This window comes from Strix uralensis, chromosome 15 (genome assembly GCF_047716275.1).
Source record: "Strix uralensis isolate ZFMK-TIS-50842 chromosome 15, bStrUra1, whole genome shotgun sequence".
NCBI lineage: Eukaryota > Metazoa > Chordata > Aves > Strigiformes > Strigidae > Strix > Strix uralensis.
Window position 1 is genome coordinate 15,537,133 of NC_133986.1, and position 20,097 is coordinate 15,557,229.

Consider the following 20,097-nt stretch of genomic DNA (forward strand, 5'->3'; position numbering starts at 1 on the left):
GGCAACACTCACACACATTCATTCACATTTATTTTCCTATGCAAAAAAATAAAGATTTTTACTAACTCGAGTACTCAGTATTAGTGTACATACTTTAAGAGGACTGACTTTTTCAGTTGCTTAACCAACTGCACAACTCTACACTTGCTATGACATAGCTAACACCGACAAGAGCACTACTACAAAAGCCTGAGTAGGTATGCATGTCAAAACCATTACCTAGTTTACCAACTAACCTTCTAATTCTCACAGTATCATTTAACCATTTCCTATCTTCTAGCAGTCAGTCAAGAACATTGAACAAATATCATGTATCTTGAGTTCATGAACCACAGAAAACTAACTCTTTCAGAACTCCAATGAAAAATGGCAGATTAGGTTTGCTTTAAAAAAAATACACACCTCTTAGAGATTGTTAAGGACCATCACAGAAACTGTGTTACCTTTTTGGATAATAGCTGCAGTCTCAGCCCTGGCATTGGTGATGCCAGCTGACCTATAGGATCTGACTTTGACTAGTGAAGAGCAGTGTTCTCCTTTTACAGATCACGCTGCAAGTGGGCCTATTGAAAGGAACACTTTTCTCCTTTGTGAAGACTATTTCATTAAAACAAGTTAAACAATGTTCATTTTCATTACATAAATCCTCAGTTTTCCCTCACGTCCAAACTTGAACTTTATATTAATTTCCAGCCGCTTAATGCATTCAAACATTTTACACCAGCATAGCTGTCATAATGTAAATTCCTTATAGCAGATTCAGCTGACGAGCAATTAGCACCTATATTCTGTCATGGGTGATTTGCTGCTTATCACCATAGCCCTTTTCAGTAGTTGTAACTATAATTCAGAAAAGTGTTTTTCTCAGTGTTTGTTAGCACAATGCACATGGAAGGGAACAGAAAGAGGCAAAGTGAGAGAAGAGACTTACCTATAAAGTTAACTAAACTTAGTAAACTTAGTAAAGTAAACTTAGTAACTAAACTAGCTATGTGTGGAAACTGACTATGATTTTTCCAGGTCAGCAGAGGGAGAATTCTCACTATGGCCTACTCACAGCCAGTTCTTAGCATCAAGTGTTCATATTGGTCTGATGGTGGGATATGTTATCTGAGAGTATACAGAGAGACCCCGAGTGCCTTTGTCAATCACTGTTATCTTGAAAAGTGGCAGACTGTAAACTGATAGGACAAAGTATTTATTTTTAGAAAAATCCCTACATTTCAGAAGAAGTGGTCACACCTTCTGAAGTTTGAGAGACCCAAAATTACACTATAGAACACTTGGAAGGTGAAGAATACAACAAAATAGAGAAAAGGGTTTATTAGTAGTCTTGATGTAATTAATTTATTAATACATCTTGATGTAGGAACCCTCTATTCACTACATGTCCTAAAAGAAAATCCACAGTCATCCTGTGACTGTTGCAGAATCTCAACAATATGTAGGCAAATGGATCCTTACACCAGAGCAAAGCAGCAAAGGTAAAAAGTTTTCAGTTACAAATTAAAAGGAACTCTATGATTCTTAATGAATCTGAAAAAACAAACCACAGAACAGTTATGCCTATTTTATTTTCTTTACCTTCCTTAGTAAACCTCTGTTTGTATTCCTTTGATGTTACCAATCTAAACTTGAAGTCTCTGTAAGCTTTCCCACATTTAGAAAACCTTAAGTTGTACAAACCTACATAAGATGTCTGTATACACTACACCGACTTTTGAAATCCTGCAACTTCAGTACACCACCCGCATTTTAACAATAGATTTTGGTTTAGTATCTGTAATAAGACTGTATTCCAGCTTCCAGAAAGAATTACAATTGTCTAGTAAACAGTTACATCAATGATCAAATCCTGTAACTAAATTTCAAAGTATGGTGAACCTTGTCTATAAATAATTTTCTGATCTAAAGGGTTAGAACTGTGATCTTATTTCAACAGAACACATTATCAATCTACAGCATTTCCAAGTCAAAACAAATGCAAAAGATCTTCACATATAGTAGTATGTTTTAAAATGTCGGAAATGTCAACCACTTACATACTTTCATATTATCCCTAATTAATACAAATTGCATTTAATTTCACATTTAGTAAAACATATTGCTGCCCAAAATAAGGACTATAATTTTTATCAGCAATTATTATTACTGATGTATCAACACAATTATTTAAATTCAATGTATATAGAGGCAGAATCCATGCAAGCATTTACAGCTTTTGTGCCCTCTGTGTTTCTTCCCTAATTTTTGTGGCTTGGAGCTCCTCCAGATGCTGTCTCTGACTTTGTGGTTTTGTATTTGAGATCCCATCTCTTGATTCATAGCATTCCCTGATTGACAAACAGATTCAGATATGAAGATTGTTACCTGTATATAATCTGCATCTGACAGCTGCATTGCTGTTTTCCATTCGTGGTGAAACTACTGTTTCAGATTTTACCCATTTCTTGGGTCTCTGAGTCATTGTGTTTACTGAGCTTTTCAATAACTGGTGACATATGTGATCTCCACACTGCAAACTGCACTTCAGATTCAGAGGATTTTCCTTTTTTCCCCTCCCCCTTCATAAACTAAATTATTTAAAGAACAACACAGGGTTTTGTATTTCTAAACTGATGTGCCTCCTAATTGAATGCAGAACACTTTCAAACTATTTCCCATTAGAGGCCCACTTTTTTCTGATTTGAATGCACAGTATAATACCTTCATTGGTAGATTAAAATTGTTTGACTAGAAGTAAAACCTATTATTATATGCTTTTTTAGCAGTTTTGTCTTGTATAATGTAGGATGAATTATGTAAAACATACCAAACAGGATACTCTACAAGCTGCTACTTGCATGCTGCAAACAATCACAGTTTCACTGATAGACTGGGACTTAGCATCTTAAAATTCCTGTGGAAATCAAGTGCATTTTAAGTATTGGGTTTGATTATTTAATCAGACAACTTGCATTTTGCCCTGGCTAATTTGGAAGGCTGATAATATTTTACTCATAAAATAATTGTGCACCTGTTGTGATGGAAACCTATTCAAACAAATCTTAATAGACATGAGGATTCACTCCCAACATGAGTGTGTTAGCCTCTCATTACTGCTATCTACGGGGCAACAAATTTTAAACAGCTATTGAGCAGGTCTCTGCTTAATCTTGTATAACCCTTAAAGAACATTTATGACAACATGACTAACTTTAAACTTTGATAATTCTATTGATGCAGACCAAGGTAAATATTAGCATATGTGGATCAAACTAACAGCAATTTAAAGAAAAAAAGGTAAGAAAAAATATGTATATAATAACAGGATTTCAGTGTTAAAGTTAATGACAAAGAACCACTTCTTATCAAGCTGCCTGGGTATAAATCTATTAATTTTATTAACACAGAGGTTAATACCTACAATGAAATCATGGAATCAGGTCAGACTATGTCCTTAATAGGTTTCTATCTCTGTTCAGACAAATTTCCTATGGAAACTGTTTCAATATAGCGCTCTCAATTTGATTTACAATTCATATATTCATTTAATTGATGAGACTTCATCTTTTTAGTGTTTTTGAAAATTTTCTGTATTGGCAAATCATGCCAGAACCAAAAAAATTTGGTGGGAGTGGAAAAGAGAGAAATTATTTACTTTAATCCAAAATAAATATCCAGGGGAGAGACAGAAGGGAGATGGTGTATTGAGACCAATTCACCCACCAAGTAAGGGGGTGGTATCATGAATGACCTGATTGGAGCAAGGGGATCCCTATTAGCCTGAAATCACTTTAATGTTGGCAGGCGGAGGTGAAAACAAGGAAAATGAGCCCAGTTTGGCTAGATCTGCCCTTTGGCAGAAAACTGTCAGATGTCATTGGTCAGATCTGAAGTGAGGTGACACAGTTAGACAAATCAAGACCTCTTGAAAAAAATACTGATAGTTAACCTCTTCCAAAGGGTCAACTTGTTTAGACAGAACAAGGACAACCCTTCCTGTATTTCTTCTTCTATTCCTCACTGAGCTTAGGCTTTTGAGACAGTGGCTGTGTCAGGTTGCACATTATGTTCTTGCTATTCTCAGTTGCATGTGAGTTTCCCAAAAGTGCTCGTATTTCATTTTTTTCTGAGTAGTAATGTTATGTTCCTTAAGTTTTACATATGACATTTCTGAACTACCCCCGGGTCCACAGTTTGTAAAGTTCCCAATAAGGTATTTTTATATATCTCTTAAACAAAACCTGGTATCTTTGATATAATCAGCATGCTCTCATTTCCACACAACATCCATACATCAAGACCCCACTTCAAGACCGACTCCCTATTCAGAAAGGGAGTTTAAAACCAACTGAGCTGAAAAGATTGCGACATAGGGTCTCATTAAACAGTGCCAAAGTTTGATGTTGCTCAGAATAGGGATATTTTGTGCAAAAGGTTTCTTTCCAAATTAACTGCAGAGAAGGATGATGTAAGGAATAAATAACTATATTTTTACTTTTCAACCTGAAGAGTCAACTGAATGTAGTATAACAGAGAAGGTGAACAGGGAACAACCATTCCCTGTCCATTATAATACAAGATTTAGGGGACACCTACAAGGTACTAGGTTCAAATATACAGCATATTGTTAACTGCTGAGCTTATCCCCACAGACTTTCCAGCTGTCTATTAAAGGGTTCAAAAGCGATTGGACATGTTCATAGATGATAATTCTATCAAGGGCCATTAAACCCAAATGTACCACCTCTGAATCAAGAAGACCATTAATCATATTTCGTGGGAAATTGGAAGAGTATATTGAGGAAATAATACTGTATGTTTGCCCTTTCCTTACACCCTTCCCCAGGTTGCTCAGTATCCATAGAGACAGAACACTACAGGATAATATGTTCTTTATATTTGACACTGAATCAAAGATTTTCTTAATATGAAACTCCTGATAAAGTGCAGCTACAGGTTTCCACAGAATCCAAATCAATCAGAAAATTTCAGTCCTTTCAGTACTGTGCCTATATGCATCTTTCTAGAAAAATACTTACATTCATTAATTTGTTAGAATTTCACTTTATATGTCTACAGCAACAAAAAGCCCAAAGCACTGAAGTATGATGAAACACAAGAAATAGAGCTTCCACCCTTGTTTTAGCAGTACAGACTCCTACATATGCACTTGCTTTTTCATATGAACTTGTATATTTGTCTTCTGTAGGAGTTTATTTTGCTAAAGGTAAGCAATTTCATTGGTGACTAAGCTGAGACTTGAGTCAAAAGGATATTTGCCACTGACATCCACTGTCAGAAGAGAAGGCCTTAAGTTCCAAGTGGTGATACACTTCTTCAACATAGAAGCCTTTTGACTACAACTAAAGACTCCATATTTATTTAAAAAAACAATTACTGATATAATGAAAATTAAAAATACATATATACAATACCAAAACAACATACCAACAGAAGAAAATGGCAAATTTTCAAAGAAAAAGTGAAAAAAACTTACTTGTACTTTTTAGTTTATATTCAATCCTTTTTCTGCTAAAAAAATAAATGGCAATTAAAAATAGAATCATAGAGTGGTTTGGGTTGGAAGGGACTTTAAAGATCATCTATTTGCACGCCCCCTGCCATGGGCAGGGCCACCTTCCACTAGCCCAGGTTGCTCACAGCCCCGTCCAACCTGGCCTTGAACCCTTCCAGGGAGGGGGCAGCCACAGCTTCTCTGGGCAACCTGTGCCAGGGCCTCACCACCCTTATCATTAGCATCATTATCCTTCTTATTCCTTTTTCTCATGAACAGATGATACTATTTCTTAGTACGCTACTTGGGACAGAGTTCCACAGAACACATCATGTAAGTGAACTGTCCCATTGATTTCAGTGTAGTATATATTTAGTTCATATATTTAGCCCTGAATTGTTAAGCTTAGAAACATATACTGGTCAGGTAAAAAATATATAGATATATGTGATTGCAGTGAGTAAAAAATTCATTGTGTGCCTGGAAATATACGGCATGCACCCTCGTGGATATTATTTATAAAATGTATTCAAAGATATGGCTAACGATTTATGTGAAAGGTTGATTACAATGTAATTTATAGTTGTGGAGTTTTAAGAACTAGAAATGGTAATAGCCATTAACTTTTAACATTAGAAGCAGGCATGATTGTGGTAGGTGCTACTGAAATATGACCCTCTGACCAAAAGACCAGAGCAATAAAAATGTTTACTCTTTTTTTTTCACTAAGTACAGCTTCAAGCCTGCCAAGACTTACATGTACATAATTTAAATAATAGCACTCTGTACAGTGAGCAGTCCCATTCATTTCCACAGAACCACCCTCTGTCTGTACAGTTCAGGGTTTGTCTATTTAAATCCAGAATCTGGAGAAAAGTATTTCATACCAAAAAAGTCAAGATGACATAAGACCACATAATTTAATCTAGTTCACACTTGTGATTAGTCTAACTAATTATATCAGTATCTTAATCATAACAAATAGATACAATGGGGCATGGTAAGTTTAACCAAAATATTTTTATTTTGGAATCCATTACCTTCTTCAAGCAAATCAGACTAAAGAATATGCAAACATTAACTGCTGAAAGTGCTTATGAAATATTCAGTCATTCAGAAAGCTACCACTAAATTTAGAAGGTCAGGTTAGACCTGGAAATGTAGCTTTTGTAACACATTACACAAAATGCTAATGGCTTGAGAAATGGCAAAACAAAAATATCTCTCTGATTTGGAGATCTACAACATAAAGCTAAACATATCACTTCATTGGATCATGGTAATAAATACATTATAAGAAACCTTTATAGCCTGTGGTATATTTCTAATCAGGACCAATTTCTTAAGGATTTGGGGGTAGGGGTTCTGGGTTGCGTTGTTTTGTTATGTTTTGTTGGATGCTTTGATTGGTTTCACTAATTGGAACCAGTTGATCCTATTTCCTGTGTATTGATTTTTTAAATCCTAGCAGTTAGCAATGATTCTAATGTATCATAACACTTTAGACCTTAATCATATAGTGGGGCTTTTGCTTGTAGCTTTTGTTTGAGTTTTAATTAAGAAGACCTTGTGTCTCAAAGCCTGAGCTGGGTTTTTAATTGCTAGTATGTATATCACACAGACTTCAAAAGAAATAAAATATGTTTATAACAGAGAGCACAAAGGAGAGCTTTGAAACGTCTATAGCCATACAAAGTGACATAATTAAAAACCTCTGAGTGCCTCTGTGATATAAGACTTATATATATTTATTTATACATATTTATAAGGCAGACTGTTATATACCCTTAGAATTCATGAGAAAGAAATTTCAGCAATTATACTGAGAAATAATTATTGCAAATCCAGACTACAGTGTTGGTCAGGGCTACAGGAAAACATCAGATTTATTTTCCTCAAAATGGTCTTCACGTCTGATATAGTGCACCAAGAAACACCCAAAAGCTTATCTGTGAAGACAAATATTATAAAATGGAAGCAAAAATAGCATTTTAAAATGTTTTGTAAATCATGCATATTTTAAGAAAAAATTTAATTCACTGTAAAAACACAGAAACCATAACTTTCTCAAGGATTCATTCATGCAGAACTCTCTCCAAGACTCTTCCAGAAATGGATAGTGTTAAATTACTAGATTCAAACAGTTGTGCCTCACTGTTCTCTTCCAGTCAGTAACGCACACACAAAAAACTGCTCCTAGAAAACACCTCTTTCAATGTCTTCTCTGTTCTAATACCAGGGACAAATCTGATTTTCAATAATGTTTATAATGTATTTTACAAGGAGACTATCAAGTGGGGTGAAGTTGCTTCATTTTACTAAATTCAACATTTCCTAGGAAACAGGAATGCTGCCTCCCACCTATCCAAATATTCTGAGGCCATTAAATGTGTACATGTCACATGAAATAGGAGTTTTAGGCTCTTTTTAATAAACCAGCAAATATAAAAGGGGAAGGAATTAGCACGGGAAACATAATGTAAACAGCCTTCTGTATTGGATAAAGCTATGGACACATCAATCGCTATCCTTCCCAAAATAGAGTATACTGTACAAAGACAGCATGTGACATTCAAGTCACAATGCCTATAAATATAGATAGTTCCAGCTGTAAACACCACCGATGGAAGCCAGAGAGCTAACCTGCAACACAGTAGCCAGTGACCCAGGAGTCACTCTTCTATAAGACTGCTAGACCAATTCTGACCCTTTCACGATAACATCATTGCTTAAGTTACTTAAAGACTGACCTTTCTTATTTGATCTTCAAAGACCCTGCATGCTGAGAAAGACCATTGCGGGCTATTTCAGTAGGACAACTGCCTGATGCATGCAAGACTGTGCTATTCCAGAGATTTATATTTGGAACAGAAACAGAAAACTTAAAACAGACTCTGTACAGTGATAAATGATGCTACTCTGCCTAGCTGTGGCTGCTGAAGAAAAACTAGATAACTAAGCAAGAGGAATACATGCAGCAAGGGAGGACAAGGACAGAACCCTGTGCACCCAAATACCTGGAAATTTAGAAGAGAGACCCGCATCACTTTGTGTATTAAAATACATGATAACAAAAATTAGGATGAAAAGTATTCCCTGATCCTGATTTTTATATAAAAAACAACACTGCAAAAGCTGGACATAAGCCTAACAAATTGCTTGTATACCTTAAGTATATATAGTTGCATGCACACACTGGCAAATAGCATACAATCAAATGATTTGCATAGGCAGCTGTGGGTTTTTTCCAGGTGAGCAGGTCATTTAACTCAGCTCAACTGCTTTACAGACCTTTGAAAATTTGACCTATGTGTTTCATTTATAAACATATCAAATGAACAAGCGGACTTATTTAACCACTGGAATTTGACTACAAAGCATTCTGCCAAATGCTCCTCTGAGTTTCATGCAACCTCCCTGAAGTCAATGGCTTGTCTGGCTGGAATTCAAGGAAGAATTGGGACCATTATCAATAACTGAAATCCTAATAAAGAAACTCAGAAAAAGCAGTTTTACAAATGAAGCACACTATACAAGAGTAATTGTGAACAGGGACAATCCCACTTAGAGAAAAAATAAATGATTCACTGTTTGTTACTTTTGTATTGGCTTCTATTGTTTGAATTAATAGACATAGTTCATAATTATATCTTGATTAACAGTATTGTGTTCTAAATATAGAAGGTAAAGCAAGAAAATACCATTTTTATCTGTTGCTCTCTGCCAATTATCTTTTCTTCTCATCTATGTGCTTCCCAAACATGAATAGAAACAGTTTGTGTCAGTGGTACATTTTTTTTCTGCTTTCATCCTGTTTTCTGGCACTGATTCTTAGTGAACTGCCTTCCCACAACCAAGATGCTAGTCTTTCACTGAAGGGGGGAGGGCTGTAGTTGTGCAGGCACAGAGGAAGAGTATGTGCTCAGGTTATCCTTAGCAAGAACAACGCCTTCTCTCTAAAATAAACAACTCCCAGTAACAGTCAGTGCAAAGAGCACACAGAACCACACCTCACTTTCTTATAATCAAGATTTTTTTCCCCTAATGCCCTAATTTATTTATTTTTACTGCATCGCTTCACATCTTTAAGTTAGGCTCTCAGTAATATGAGCAGAAAGTCCACACAAATGCCAAAAGTATCAGCCAGTTAAATAAATTGATTTAGAATCTAATGGAAATTAAGGAAAAATATATTTGACCTCCCAAAGACAACACATTTTCAAAAGTAGTTCTTTCAGACCTCAGCATGCCCTGCCAGTTACCCAACTGGAAATTCATTCAGCACTATGAAAATTAACTTCATGTTTTGGAAATCTACCACCTTGAACACTGAAAAGATTTTTTTTTAAAGTATGCTTCTCTGGCAGATTAAAAATTCTCTCTGATTCCCTTACTTTGCTTTATTTCCTTCTTGTAATCTGGTTTTCATGCTGCCATGAGCTAGACTGTTGGTGGGGTTTTTTTTCTGTCTGAGATGATTTAAGGAACAAAATGCTAATATGAGTTAATACCAGGCTATTAGGTTGATAGCGATTTTATCAGTCAGGAGCTAACCAGCCTGCAGACAGTGGCTAGGCCACTAGCTTGGGAGCCCAAAGGAAAGGAGTCCTGCTATGTAACTCTGAACCTTGTTTCCTTCTTCTATAAAACGACACTAATGTCTTTGTCAAGAGGTTTGAATATGGCAAGTGTAAAGCAGGACATAACAGCAACCATTATTTATCTTCCATGTTTGTGTATGCTTTTTTCTATTTCTGCTTGTTCATGAAAAATGTTAAACGCAGTTGCAGTAGCAAAGATTCAGTATTGTGTCTGGAAGTCAACTAGTAGTGGAGAGGAATACTGCAGACATTAAGACCTCTTAAGGGTAGGTTTCTGGGGATGAGACACAGGAAGTCAGTTGGGGAAACTAACCAAATGTCAACACATAAACCTGGTGAGCCTAATCAGGTGATTCTTTTTATAGAGCTAATAGGCTATACCCCCAGAAAAGGTAGTTAAATGAGTTGAAAATTCTTCCAAATCTGAATGAGAATGCTTTGTAGGTAAATGAGAAAGGGTTAGGAGCAAGAACTCTACCTGTTCACTCTGCAGTGAATATATATACTAAGAAAATAGGAGGAATTACATAAATCCAGAGGAACAACCTTTTTTTTTAATAAATGAAAGCCCATGAAAAAGCTTTCTGTGTCATATAAAAGAATAAAGAACATTATTCTGCATTGCTAGAGATCCCACCTCTTTTAATTTTGATTCCCTAATAGCATTCAAGTAGTTTCTATTTAAAGACTAAGTAGCTATATTGTGCAATTAATGGACAAACTAGCATTCAATGTTTTCCACACTATTAAGAGACAATACGGCTTTAAATAGAATGTGATTTCAAGACATAATTTTGTTGGATTTTATTACAGTCAATTTTAACATGTTCCTGTGAAACTGCATACTATATTTCTGCCACTGACATTACTATAGGATTTCTTATCTGCCTAATATATAAGCATTGACACAATTCTACGAAAAAAATCCAACAGGAGAATCCAACAGATTCTAGTCCTGAATCCTCTGAAGGAACCACTTATAACTTCTTTATTAGAAAGAGACCACCTTTCAACTGCTTGTATAATAAAAAAATTGAACTACCTTATGTTTCCCTGGTGGAAATGCAAAACCCTAAGTATCCATTTTCATCAAATAGCATCTTTCTTTTTAAAAAAAAAAAAAAAAAATTAGTAAAGATTTATTAATATGATGCACATGATTCTTTGTTTCCACATATTTGTAGTTGCAATTTAATAAAATTACAGCAATGAAGAGAAATAAATCTTAGGTACCTCGTGTACTCCTCAAACATGCCTTATGACCCCTTCTCACAGCACAGAAAACACTTTTTTAATTTGTTGCATAATCAATAACACTGAATTTCTTTTCACAAAGAAAATCCATGGAAGAATTGAAGGGTGGGGAAAAACACTTCAAGTTTTCTACATAGTATTTAACTGTCAAGAGAATTCTACTTTTACTAGATTGCTGGTTCAACAAATCTTGGAATTACTGGAAAGTACTGTCTATATATGCAATAAAACTTGCACTGATTTCAGTAGGTCCTGAATTTCATCCAGAGATGCTGTTCCTCCCCACGAAGAGCAGGAATATAAACAAATATTCTTTTTTTTCCTAATTTTGAATCAAAGATTTAGAACAGTAATCACTGAACTACCCCCTTTTATAATCTGAAAGCAGTTTCTACATATAGTTCATGTAACTGTGAAGAAACGGTACCAAGTACTAGTAACTCCATATTTTCAAGATGTTTATTCCTCTTCCTCTGGTCACAGAGATATATGGCTAATGTCAATGAACTAATGTAACTAACCTGGTGTTTGTGATAACATCCTTGATACTGCTTATAACTGATTGTGACATACTCCAATTTATTTATTTAGCAGACGCATCCATCAGCTCAAAGATAAACATTAAAAAACTCACAGGGTGAGTTGACTGGAAAGAGAAAAGCACTCTCTAGTTACGATTGTTATTTCTATTATTATTTCTGAACTTTAAAAAAATCCTCAATTCCTTTTTTAAAATATATGTGAACATTTAAAATTTGATCTAGTGAGATACCTTTAATTTCTCCAAGAAGATCACTTGTGTTTAATTTTTCCATCTTCTCCTTCCAGTCTTTAGAAAGCAGCTTTTCCATGCAGGATGAATCTATTTTTTTAAAAAAAAAAAAAAAAAAAAGGAGGAATTATCAAATATATTCTCACACATCAGGAAAACAGGTGTCACCTTCATTTTAAAACTGTTCTCCCTGTACTAGTTCGACCATAGTTTCAAAGGGAAATGAACTTGTAGCCAAACAGAGTTCTTATTTAACTGCATTATAAATCCAAAGTAATTCCACTGAGGTTAATGGAGTTACTATGGATTTAACAAGGGTCTAATTGAAAGAAAAACCGCGTTCAGGATTTATGCATGCTAACTGCCAATTTACATGCATAGATTGCCAATGTATATACAAATTCTGTCTTTTTCATTTGAGAATGATTGTACACTCGAAATTATACATGAAGATTTAGAAGCTTTTTTTGGAATTTTGGCACACAGTGACATCTGAAACCCATTTTTATACCCATGTCAATGCAAAAGTTACTCATATAAAGTCTCCATGGAATTCATAAAAGCACTCTACATATTGGATGTTCACAGTATCAGAAATTTTCTCAGTACACTATAAACAACATGCAATGATTAGAAGATAGGCTTTCCTAATTTGAAGTTCAGAATACATTTCAAATCTTTGTCCCAATCTGGGAGGCCTGCTGTAGGCAAAACTGTCACTGAAGACTTTACACTTAGGAGAAAGTAAAAGACTGGACTCAGTAAGTTTCCTATGATCAGAACCCAGTTCCACTAGAAAATTTGATATTGAGCACAACACTTTTTTTCAGTTCCTAAATTAAGCTAATTGGCTCTGAAGTCTAAATTATACATAAGCTTCCAGATAATTTACGAAAGCTGATTTTTAAGATGGGAATTCTCATGGTTGATGTTGTGATCCAGAGTTTTATGACTTTAAGAACCACAATTCAGATGTATAAACCACTATCAAGAAAACTTTACACACAAACTAACACTTATTTTCCCTTCCCAGTTAGTAATAATAGAATCTCCATTAAACATTATACATTTACTTTCATTGGTAGAGAGACTCATCAACAATGTCTACGCTAAACTCCTTGAAAACTCTTAGGCCCAGTTTAGCAAGATAACAAAAACATTGTTTAAATGCAACTCTATTCCTAAAATGAATCTTTGCAAAGAGCCTTCACTGTAAGACCACGTATCGCACTGGGCGCTGCTGAGCACATTGTTTCTTAGTGCATACCCTGGGAACAGCCATACACCTTAGCTTGTTAGAAACTCACAGCAAGCTGCCATTTGTGTCAGGAGGAGATCAATTTACACAGTGCTCTCTAAATAACTAATAATGTTCCAAATTCTGATAACATTTCTACTGATCCCACTCCAGTCACTTATGAATTAACACGGGGGTATACAAGAAGGCAGAATTCAGCCTAACATATCTTCTCCTAAATTACCGGCGGATTACGGCCAAATCATGGCTCAAATTCTCATGTCAGCAGTCCAGTCAGAAGCACTCACACCAGTGAAAGCAAAAGCAAAAAGCCCAGATTAAGAATGGCAACACATCACATCAATGCAATGGGTAACAGTTTGTTCCACCTCAGAGGATTCTAAAAATATTCAGAGGGAGGAGAAGCATTCAAAGAGGTCACAAAAGGAGGAGTTAAAGATGGAGGGAGAAGTTTAAGAAAAAGGTCATATAGCAAATCATATTATAGAGTGCAAGTAGTTTCAGACTAAAAATTCACATTAGCATCACTCATTTGAAATGAACAAACAAACAAACAAAAACCACCAAAAACCAGTTGAAAGCAAACCAAACTGTAACTACCAAAAGATCAAAGATCAGGTTTTAATTGCAACACATTTTCACCGTGCAAGCCTCTGTGGAAAGACAACACAGCTCGTAAATGTTTTTGAAGTAATATTTCAGTAGAAAAGCCAATTTATTTACTAATTATATCTTTCTATGAAAGAGACAAAATTAAGGAGCTGTAAGTTGCAATAGGCAATGTTAAAATACTTGTTATATAATAACAATTTACTTTTAACAATAAGAGGCACTTATTACTTTTATGAGTTCTGGCCTGATAATAGAAGAATCAAGAAATAACCATCAATTATCAATAGAACATTATAATTTGTCCTTTTTTGTGATATCATCATTAGTTTAAAAAGATGTTTCTGTGTTTCTCCCCTGCCAAAATTTCAGACCCCTCATCCCTGAAAAAAAAAGAGCTTTAGAGTTTTATTTAAAATTTATAGATGTGTGCTATAAGTTATGTATTCTACTGCCTTTTCGCTATTTTCCTCAATTCATACAAAGAAGGAAAAACATTTAAATTAAAAAAAAAGAAACAATTAGCATATCACAGGAGTTGATAAAATACTTTCCTCAGAAGCACTTGCTTTATTTCTTCTTACTGTTCTTAAGAACACTCATGTATATATGTAGTATTACGTAAGGGCAAAAAACATATTTCTAAAGAGAGACTGAGAAAGAAATGGAGTGGAAAACAGATCTATCTGGGTGTCTTCTTTCTGATATAATACTATTGCCAGTTACAATTTTTATCTCTATAAATGACGAAAAAATCCTTAAGAAACATTTCTTTAAACACCACTATCTTATTCAAACTCTATGTTATAGCTCTGACTACACATTTTATACCTACTGTATTTTGTTATTGGGAAGATTACAAAAACACACAATAAGCTTTTTAATAAACTTTTTTATAACACTGTAGAAATAGCTCTTTTGAAATACCTGTAAATTTTGAATTAGCAGGTTTAATCAGCATGATTTTTAGAATTTAAAATAATGATATGTGTTAAAGCTCTCTGGAGGTCCTCCACATTAGACAGGAAACTAAAATATAAAGGCTTATACTTGAAAGGCATATCTCCCTTCAAGTTCTGTATTCTGTGTTCACAAATACACATTTTGAAAAGGTCTGTGAATCAGAAAGGGATTTTTTTCTTTTTTCTCTTCTGAAAATTAATTTTTCCATACATATAAAATCTATAAAGATATCTTCTGACATCAGTAAAATGTCTTCATCCATATTGATTCATTTTCTGATTTGATTCATTATAGAAACAAAACATCGACTCAGAATCCAGCACTGAACATTGAAGAAGCCCGAATTCACATCTGCACTGCATCACTCTCCCTGCACTGAGGCTCTGCTTCAGCACCATTCCAAAATCTTGTGGATCCCGACATTTTCAAAATTCAGGGGTATTCTTGTTAAAGACAATTATAAAAGAAGCAAAGAAAGAAATTAGCATTTATACATTTTTAGCTCTTCTCACTGACTTTATAAACCACAGTTGGGCTTATGCTGCAAAGTAGCATATTTTGTACTGACACATGTAAGATCAAATTTGTGAAGTTGCACTGGAGCAATTTATTATATTAGCAACACACAGCTTCTCATCCTTTATATTCTTCTCTTGTGAATTAGGAAAAATTTTCTTTCAAGGACAAACAAACAGGTTAAGTATAATTAGACTGAGCTGACTAAATGAAATCATTGAGTATTATTTAATATCACAGTTTATTACATACTTTGTTAGCAATTTTAATTGTAGACTAAAGGAATTTAAAGTACAGTGAGAATCTTGTTAGACATGACAGCTTTGCAAAGGTGAATGAGAAGAGGATGTTAAAAGATAAATAAGCAGAAAAAAAAAAAAAAAAGCCTAGGTGTTAGATGAAAAGGATCTCTCCACAATGACAAAGCATCGATGAAAAGAATTAACATTTGTCCATTGGGTAATCAATCAGTCAAGGAATGGATGGAATCCAGCTCTTTGTTGCACGACCGGTGATGAAGAACGAGTGTGTTAGCTACCACAGCCAAGCTCTCAAGTTCTTCCGACTGAATGAAAGTCATCTTGTTCCTATCAAGGATAGCTTTTGCCTCTTGTCTCTTCCTTATTCTTCCCTTTTTTCTTTCCTTTTTTTTTTTTAATTTCACTTTTACAGTCTTCAACAAGTTACAAACCCCAGCTATAGCTTACATGAATACTGTATGACCTTACAGTGGCCTGCACCTATGCTCATCGATTCTGGGGGGTTGTTCCTTTTTTTTTCCTTTTAATTCACTGAAGTAGCCTCTTATTACTTTCTTTGAAATACAGATACAAGGAAAAAAAAAAAAGCGTTCATGCCGTGTGTGTGTTTTTGTTTTTTATGGTAAAGTCATACATAAAAGAAAGCCTAAACGTGAGAGTGCTGCAGCAAAACTTCAAAGCACTGACTGTCAGACATTATTATTTCAAATCAGCTTTGACTTTTTGAGACTTAATAAAATACTATAGTACAGACTGGCATATTTATAACACCTATACCAGTGATCAACTGAACTGTCTTATTCTTGCTGCTGTGCAGTGCCTTGTTATTTCTTTTATAATAAGCTTCCCTCAAAACATGTTGTAACAATACTGCAAACTGATAATTATTAATGATATGAGTTCTAAAACATGACTTGCTTTGCATACAATTCTTTTTGAATACGTACATTACTTTGTGACAGAAGACAAAAGCACATTGATTTATTAATAATGATTGCAAATGCATAGCAAGTTCATAAACAATACAGAAATATAATTCAGTCAAAGGTATGGGTGACATTTCTACGTGTATCTGAACTGTTACATCTCAAGGAAAGAGGCACTGGGTAAGACAAGGTAGAGGAATTAGAAGAGAAATCAGGCATGCTACAAGAGAAACTGTTCTAAAACATTATCACATCCTCAGGAAGAGGAGGATAAACTTCTTTTCTGCATTTTAGAACAATACTACAGAATTAGTGGTATCTTTATCTTTATTTCAGAACTATAGTCTGTAGTTATACCCCATTACAATTTAGTAGATATCACTAAACATAAAAAGACCGTATTTTTGCAGGCTTTGGGACTACATAACAATATGCAAGTTCCTCCATCTCTAATGTTCTACATTCTCTAAGCTACTCGCATTGCATTTATTTGCCTTCAGCTCCACAGGAGAAAAGGTGTCCTTTAATCAGCCTTTGTCAAGAGTTCAAATGCCTCATTCAAGTTTATATGACGAGAAAAACAGCACAAGTGGAACTACCCTGTCAGCATCCATGAAATATTTGTTAGAGAAAAAGTGTTGTGTGGGGTTTTTTTCTTCTTTGAAAGAATGTTAAATGAGATTATGAACTCCTTGGGACAGACACTGGTGTGCCTACAAGGTCTACCACACTGGATTCCCACTACAGGAGAAGATCTGCTTCTTCCCCAAAACACCCAAATAAACTGCAAACAAACATTACAGTTGCTATCCTTTGGTTGTCTTGCTCCCTACTGTACCTTTGCACATCTCACCCCATGCCTCAAGTGCAAATGTGCTTTTTTCAAGTGGGTGAAGCTAAGGACCTGACATCTAAAATTAATAGCAACACAATCCATCATCCATCTGAAAGAGGAACGTTTGTTGCAGTGTTCTTCATAGAATACTAAAACCTGTTCATAGTAGAAAAGTCTAAATAAAATCAGTACTCCACAAATATTCCTCAACAAAAGTCAAGTATACTTTAGGTATACCCTAGTCAGTGTTTGTTATTTACAATTAAATTAAAACACCATGTCCATTGGTGCTATTATTAGATCCATTCATTAAAAATGGGAATTATTCAGAAAATTAAGTATATTTTTTTAATTCTGGTGATGAGTTTTAATATACCAGTGTTGGGACCTTTGATTAACTGATCCACCTCTGAGTGCATGACAACAGCTTGCTTACATGCCTTTTGTGAGTTCACTGCCCATCAGATTTCCTTGAGCATAGATCAGTATCATAAAAACGTTTCCTAATTTTCAGGTTTCCTATTACGTATTTTAAAATTGTGTGCAAACTCTTAACATTTTGGCATCAAAGGGAAAGGCGAAAGGCTAATTTAATTCACTTTGAAAGAATACGATTTCATAATCTTTTAACAATTCAAAATTATGTTAAGAACGTTACATTTACATTCATGATTTGAGAAATAAAAATATAATTTAACCATGACTATCGGAAACTTAACTGCTGGATGGTACTATTCTTTTTTAATCCAAGGATGTAAAGTTTGTGTAATGTTACTGAAATAGATTCTTTGTTGCCATAGTTACATTTTTTTCTTCTTTCAAACACAAATTATCCTTTTCCATTTCAATAAACTTTAAATAAAAGAAAAGGAGACAGCAACAATACAAAACTAATCAAAAATCAGCCTGAAGGCTTAACATTCATAGTTGCAATGTACTGCCACTGTCTCCTGCTCATAAGCAGCTTGGCTTCAATCTTGCTGTCAGTGGAGAGGCAGGTCAGGGGAATCTCATCTCAGCCTTTCAATTTCCATACTGTTCTCATGCAGTAATTAATTGTTGTGGTCTAACAGAAAATTAAAATATAAGGCATTTCAGACATGTTGTTAGCCAGTGAACTGATTTCTTTGGCCAACTTTTCAAGATTTTCTTGATTTAATAAGCTTTCAAAAGCCAAGTTCTTGAAAAATACAAATATAATCACAACACAAAACAGAGCAACATGACATTGAGAACAGGAATACCTGCTAATTTCTTTTGCTACATTTACTGCAAATTACAAAAAAAAAAAAAAAAAAAAAAAAAAAAGAAGTCCTAAATTCTATATCTTGCTCCTGTCATTAAGTAGCCAAGCAATCCTGGCCAGTTTCTTACTCCCTCCTCTCATACTGACCTGTTTCTATCCACCTCTTTGTCTGCCTTGGCTGTTTCTGGCACAGACTGCATATCTCACAAGGGTTTTGTTGAACACCTAGCACATTTCTGGTCATGAATTAGAACTTGCTTCTGACTCTCAGTGCAACCTGTAGGCAGTACTGTAAAACCAAAAAAGGAAAAAAGAAAAACAAAAAAAAAAAGGGTAAAAACCCTTCCTAAATACAATTATATGCAAAAGGCAGTCAGCTCACAGTAGATGTTTTCTTGCAAGAGCAATAATGGAAATGTGACTGAGATCTGACTACCTAACATTACAGTTTTGTTTAGGACAGGGAACCAAGTAAATCTGCCAACTGCTGTACATTTTTTCACAGTGACAAGATTTCCACAATATGATAAAATTAGAACTGTAAGAGCTTGGAGAGCTCTCTTAACTTTTAATTAAAACTCTCCAAGCTCACTAAAAATAATTAGGCATTAAAATGTTCTGGTTTTCCTCTGAATTCATTTGCACTACTTGAATGGTCTAGATCTTGCATGAAACAGACATTCTAAACAGAAACACTGGAATTTAACTGGGGGTGATTTCCAGACCCGCTTTCTATGATGTGGCTAGTGGGAAAAACTGTAGAGAGTCTGAAGCTTGTACCAATTCTGCCTAAAATGGCTTGTTTCAACAGGAATTCTCTAGTGCAAAGAGCACTAGAATGCATTCTGCTCAGTGCAAAACTCTAGATAAAAAGGAGTTTGAATTTCATGGAAAGAATAACCCAAGATACAGTTCTGACCTTTATTTTTATTTATTTATTAAAAAGCAGAACCTTTAACCTTGCAAATGTTTTTGTTCTCTTAAAATAACTCATACAATGCTATATGCCACACTATTTTTAGAAAAGCAACAGAGAAAGCATGCTTTTCCCATACAGCAGGGCACTGATATAAACATCAACACAGATGCTCTGTGAGAGAGAGCCGGACTTCTCAAGCACTTGATCATTAAGGAATGCACCAACTGTTTTAGATAATCTCGTGCCAGCTCCAATTCTGCTCCACACTCCCCTTTGGGAGTGGCAAATCTTGTCCTGCTCCTAATTTTTCATTTTACTCACTCCTCCATTCTTTTTTTTTTTCTTTTCCCCCAGAACAGAGGGAAAAAAGGCATTGTGTGCCAAGCAATGCAAGACTAGAATCACTTCCCCAAACAGAGCAAAACTTTCAGACAATTA

General features: G+C 34.9%; 1 protein-coding gene across 10 annotated transcripts in view; it reads right to left on the reverse strand.

Annotated features, from left to right (window-relative positions):
* SOX6 (SRY-box transcription factor 6) overlaps positions 1-20,097 on the reverse strand; it is a 375,192-nt gene that overhangs the window by 164,326 nt on the left and 190,769 nt on the right. For 9 of the 10 annotated variants that reach the window (XM_074885126.1, XM_074885127.1, XM_074885121.1 and 6 more), the window contains one exon: positions 12,128-12,217. In XM_074885126.1, the coding sequence (XP_074741227.1) occupies positions 12,128-12,217 (90 nt within the window). Of the gene's footprint in view, positions 1-12,127; positions 12,218-18,887; positions 19,030-20,097 lie in introns of all 10 variants that reach the window. The other variant, XM_074885128.1, reaches the window with a different exon arrangement.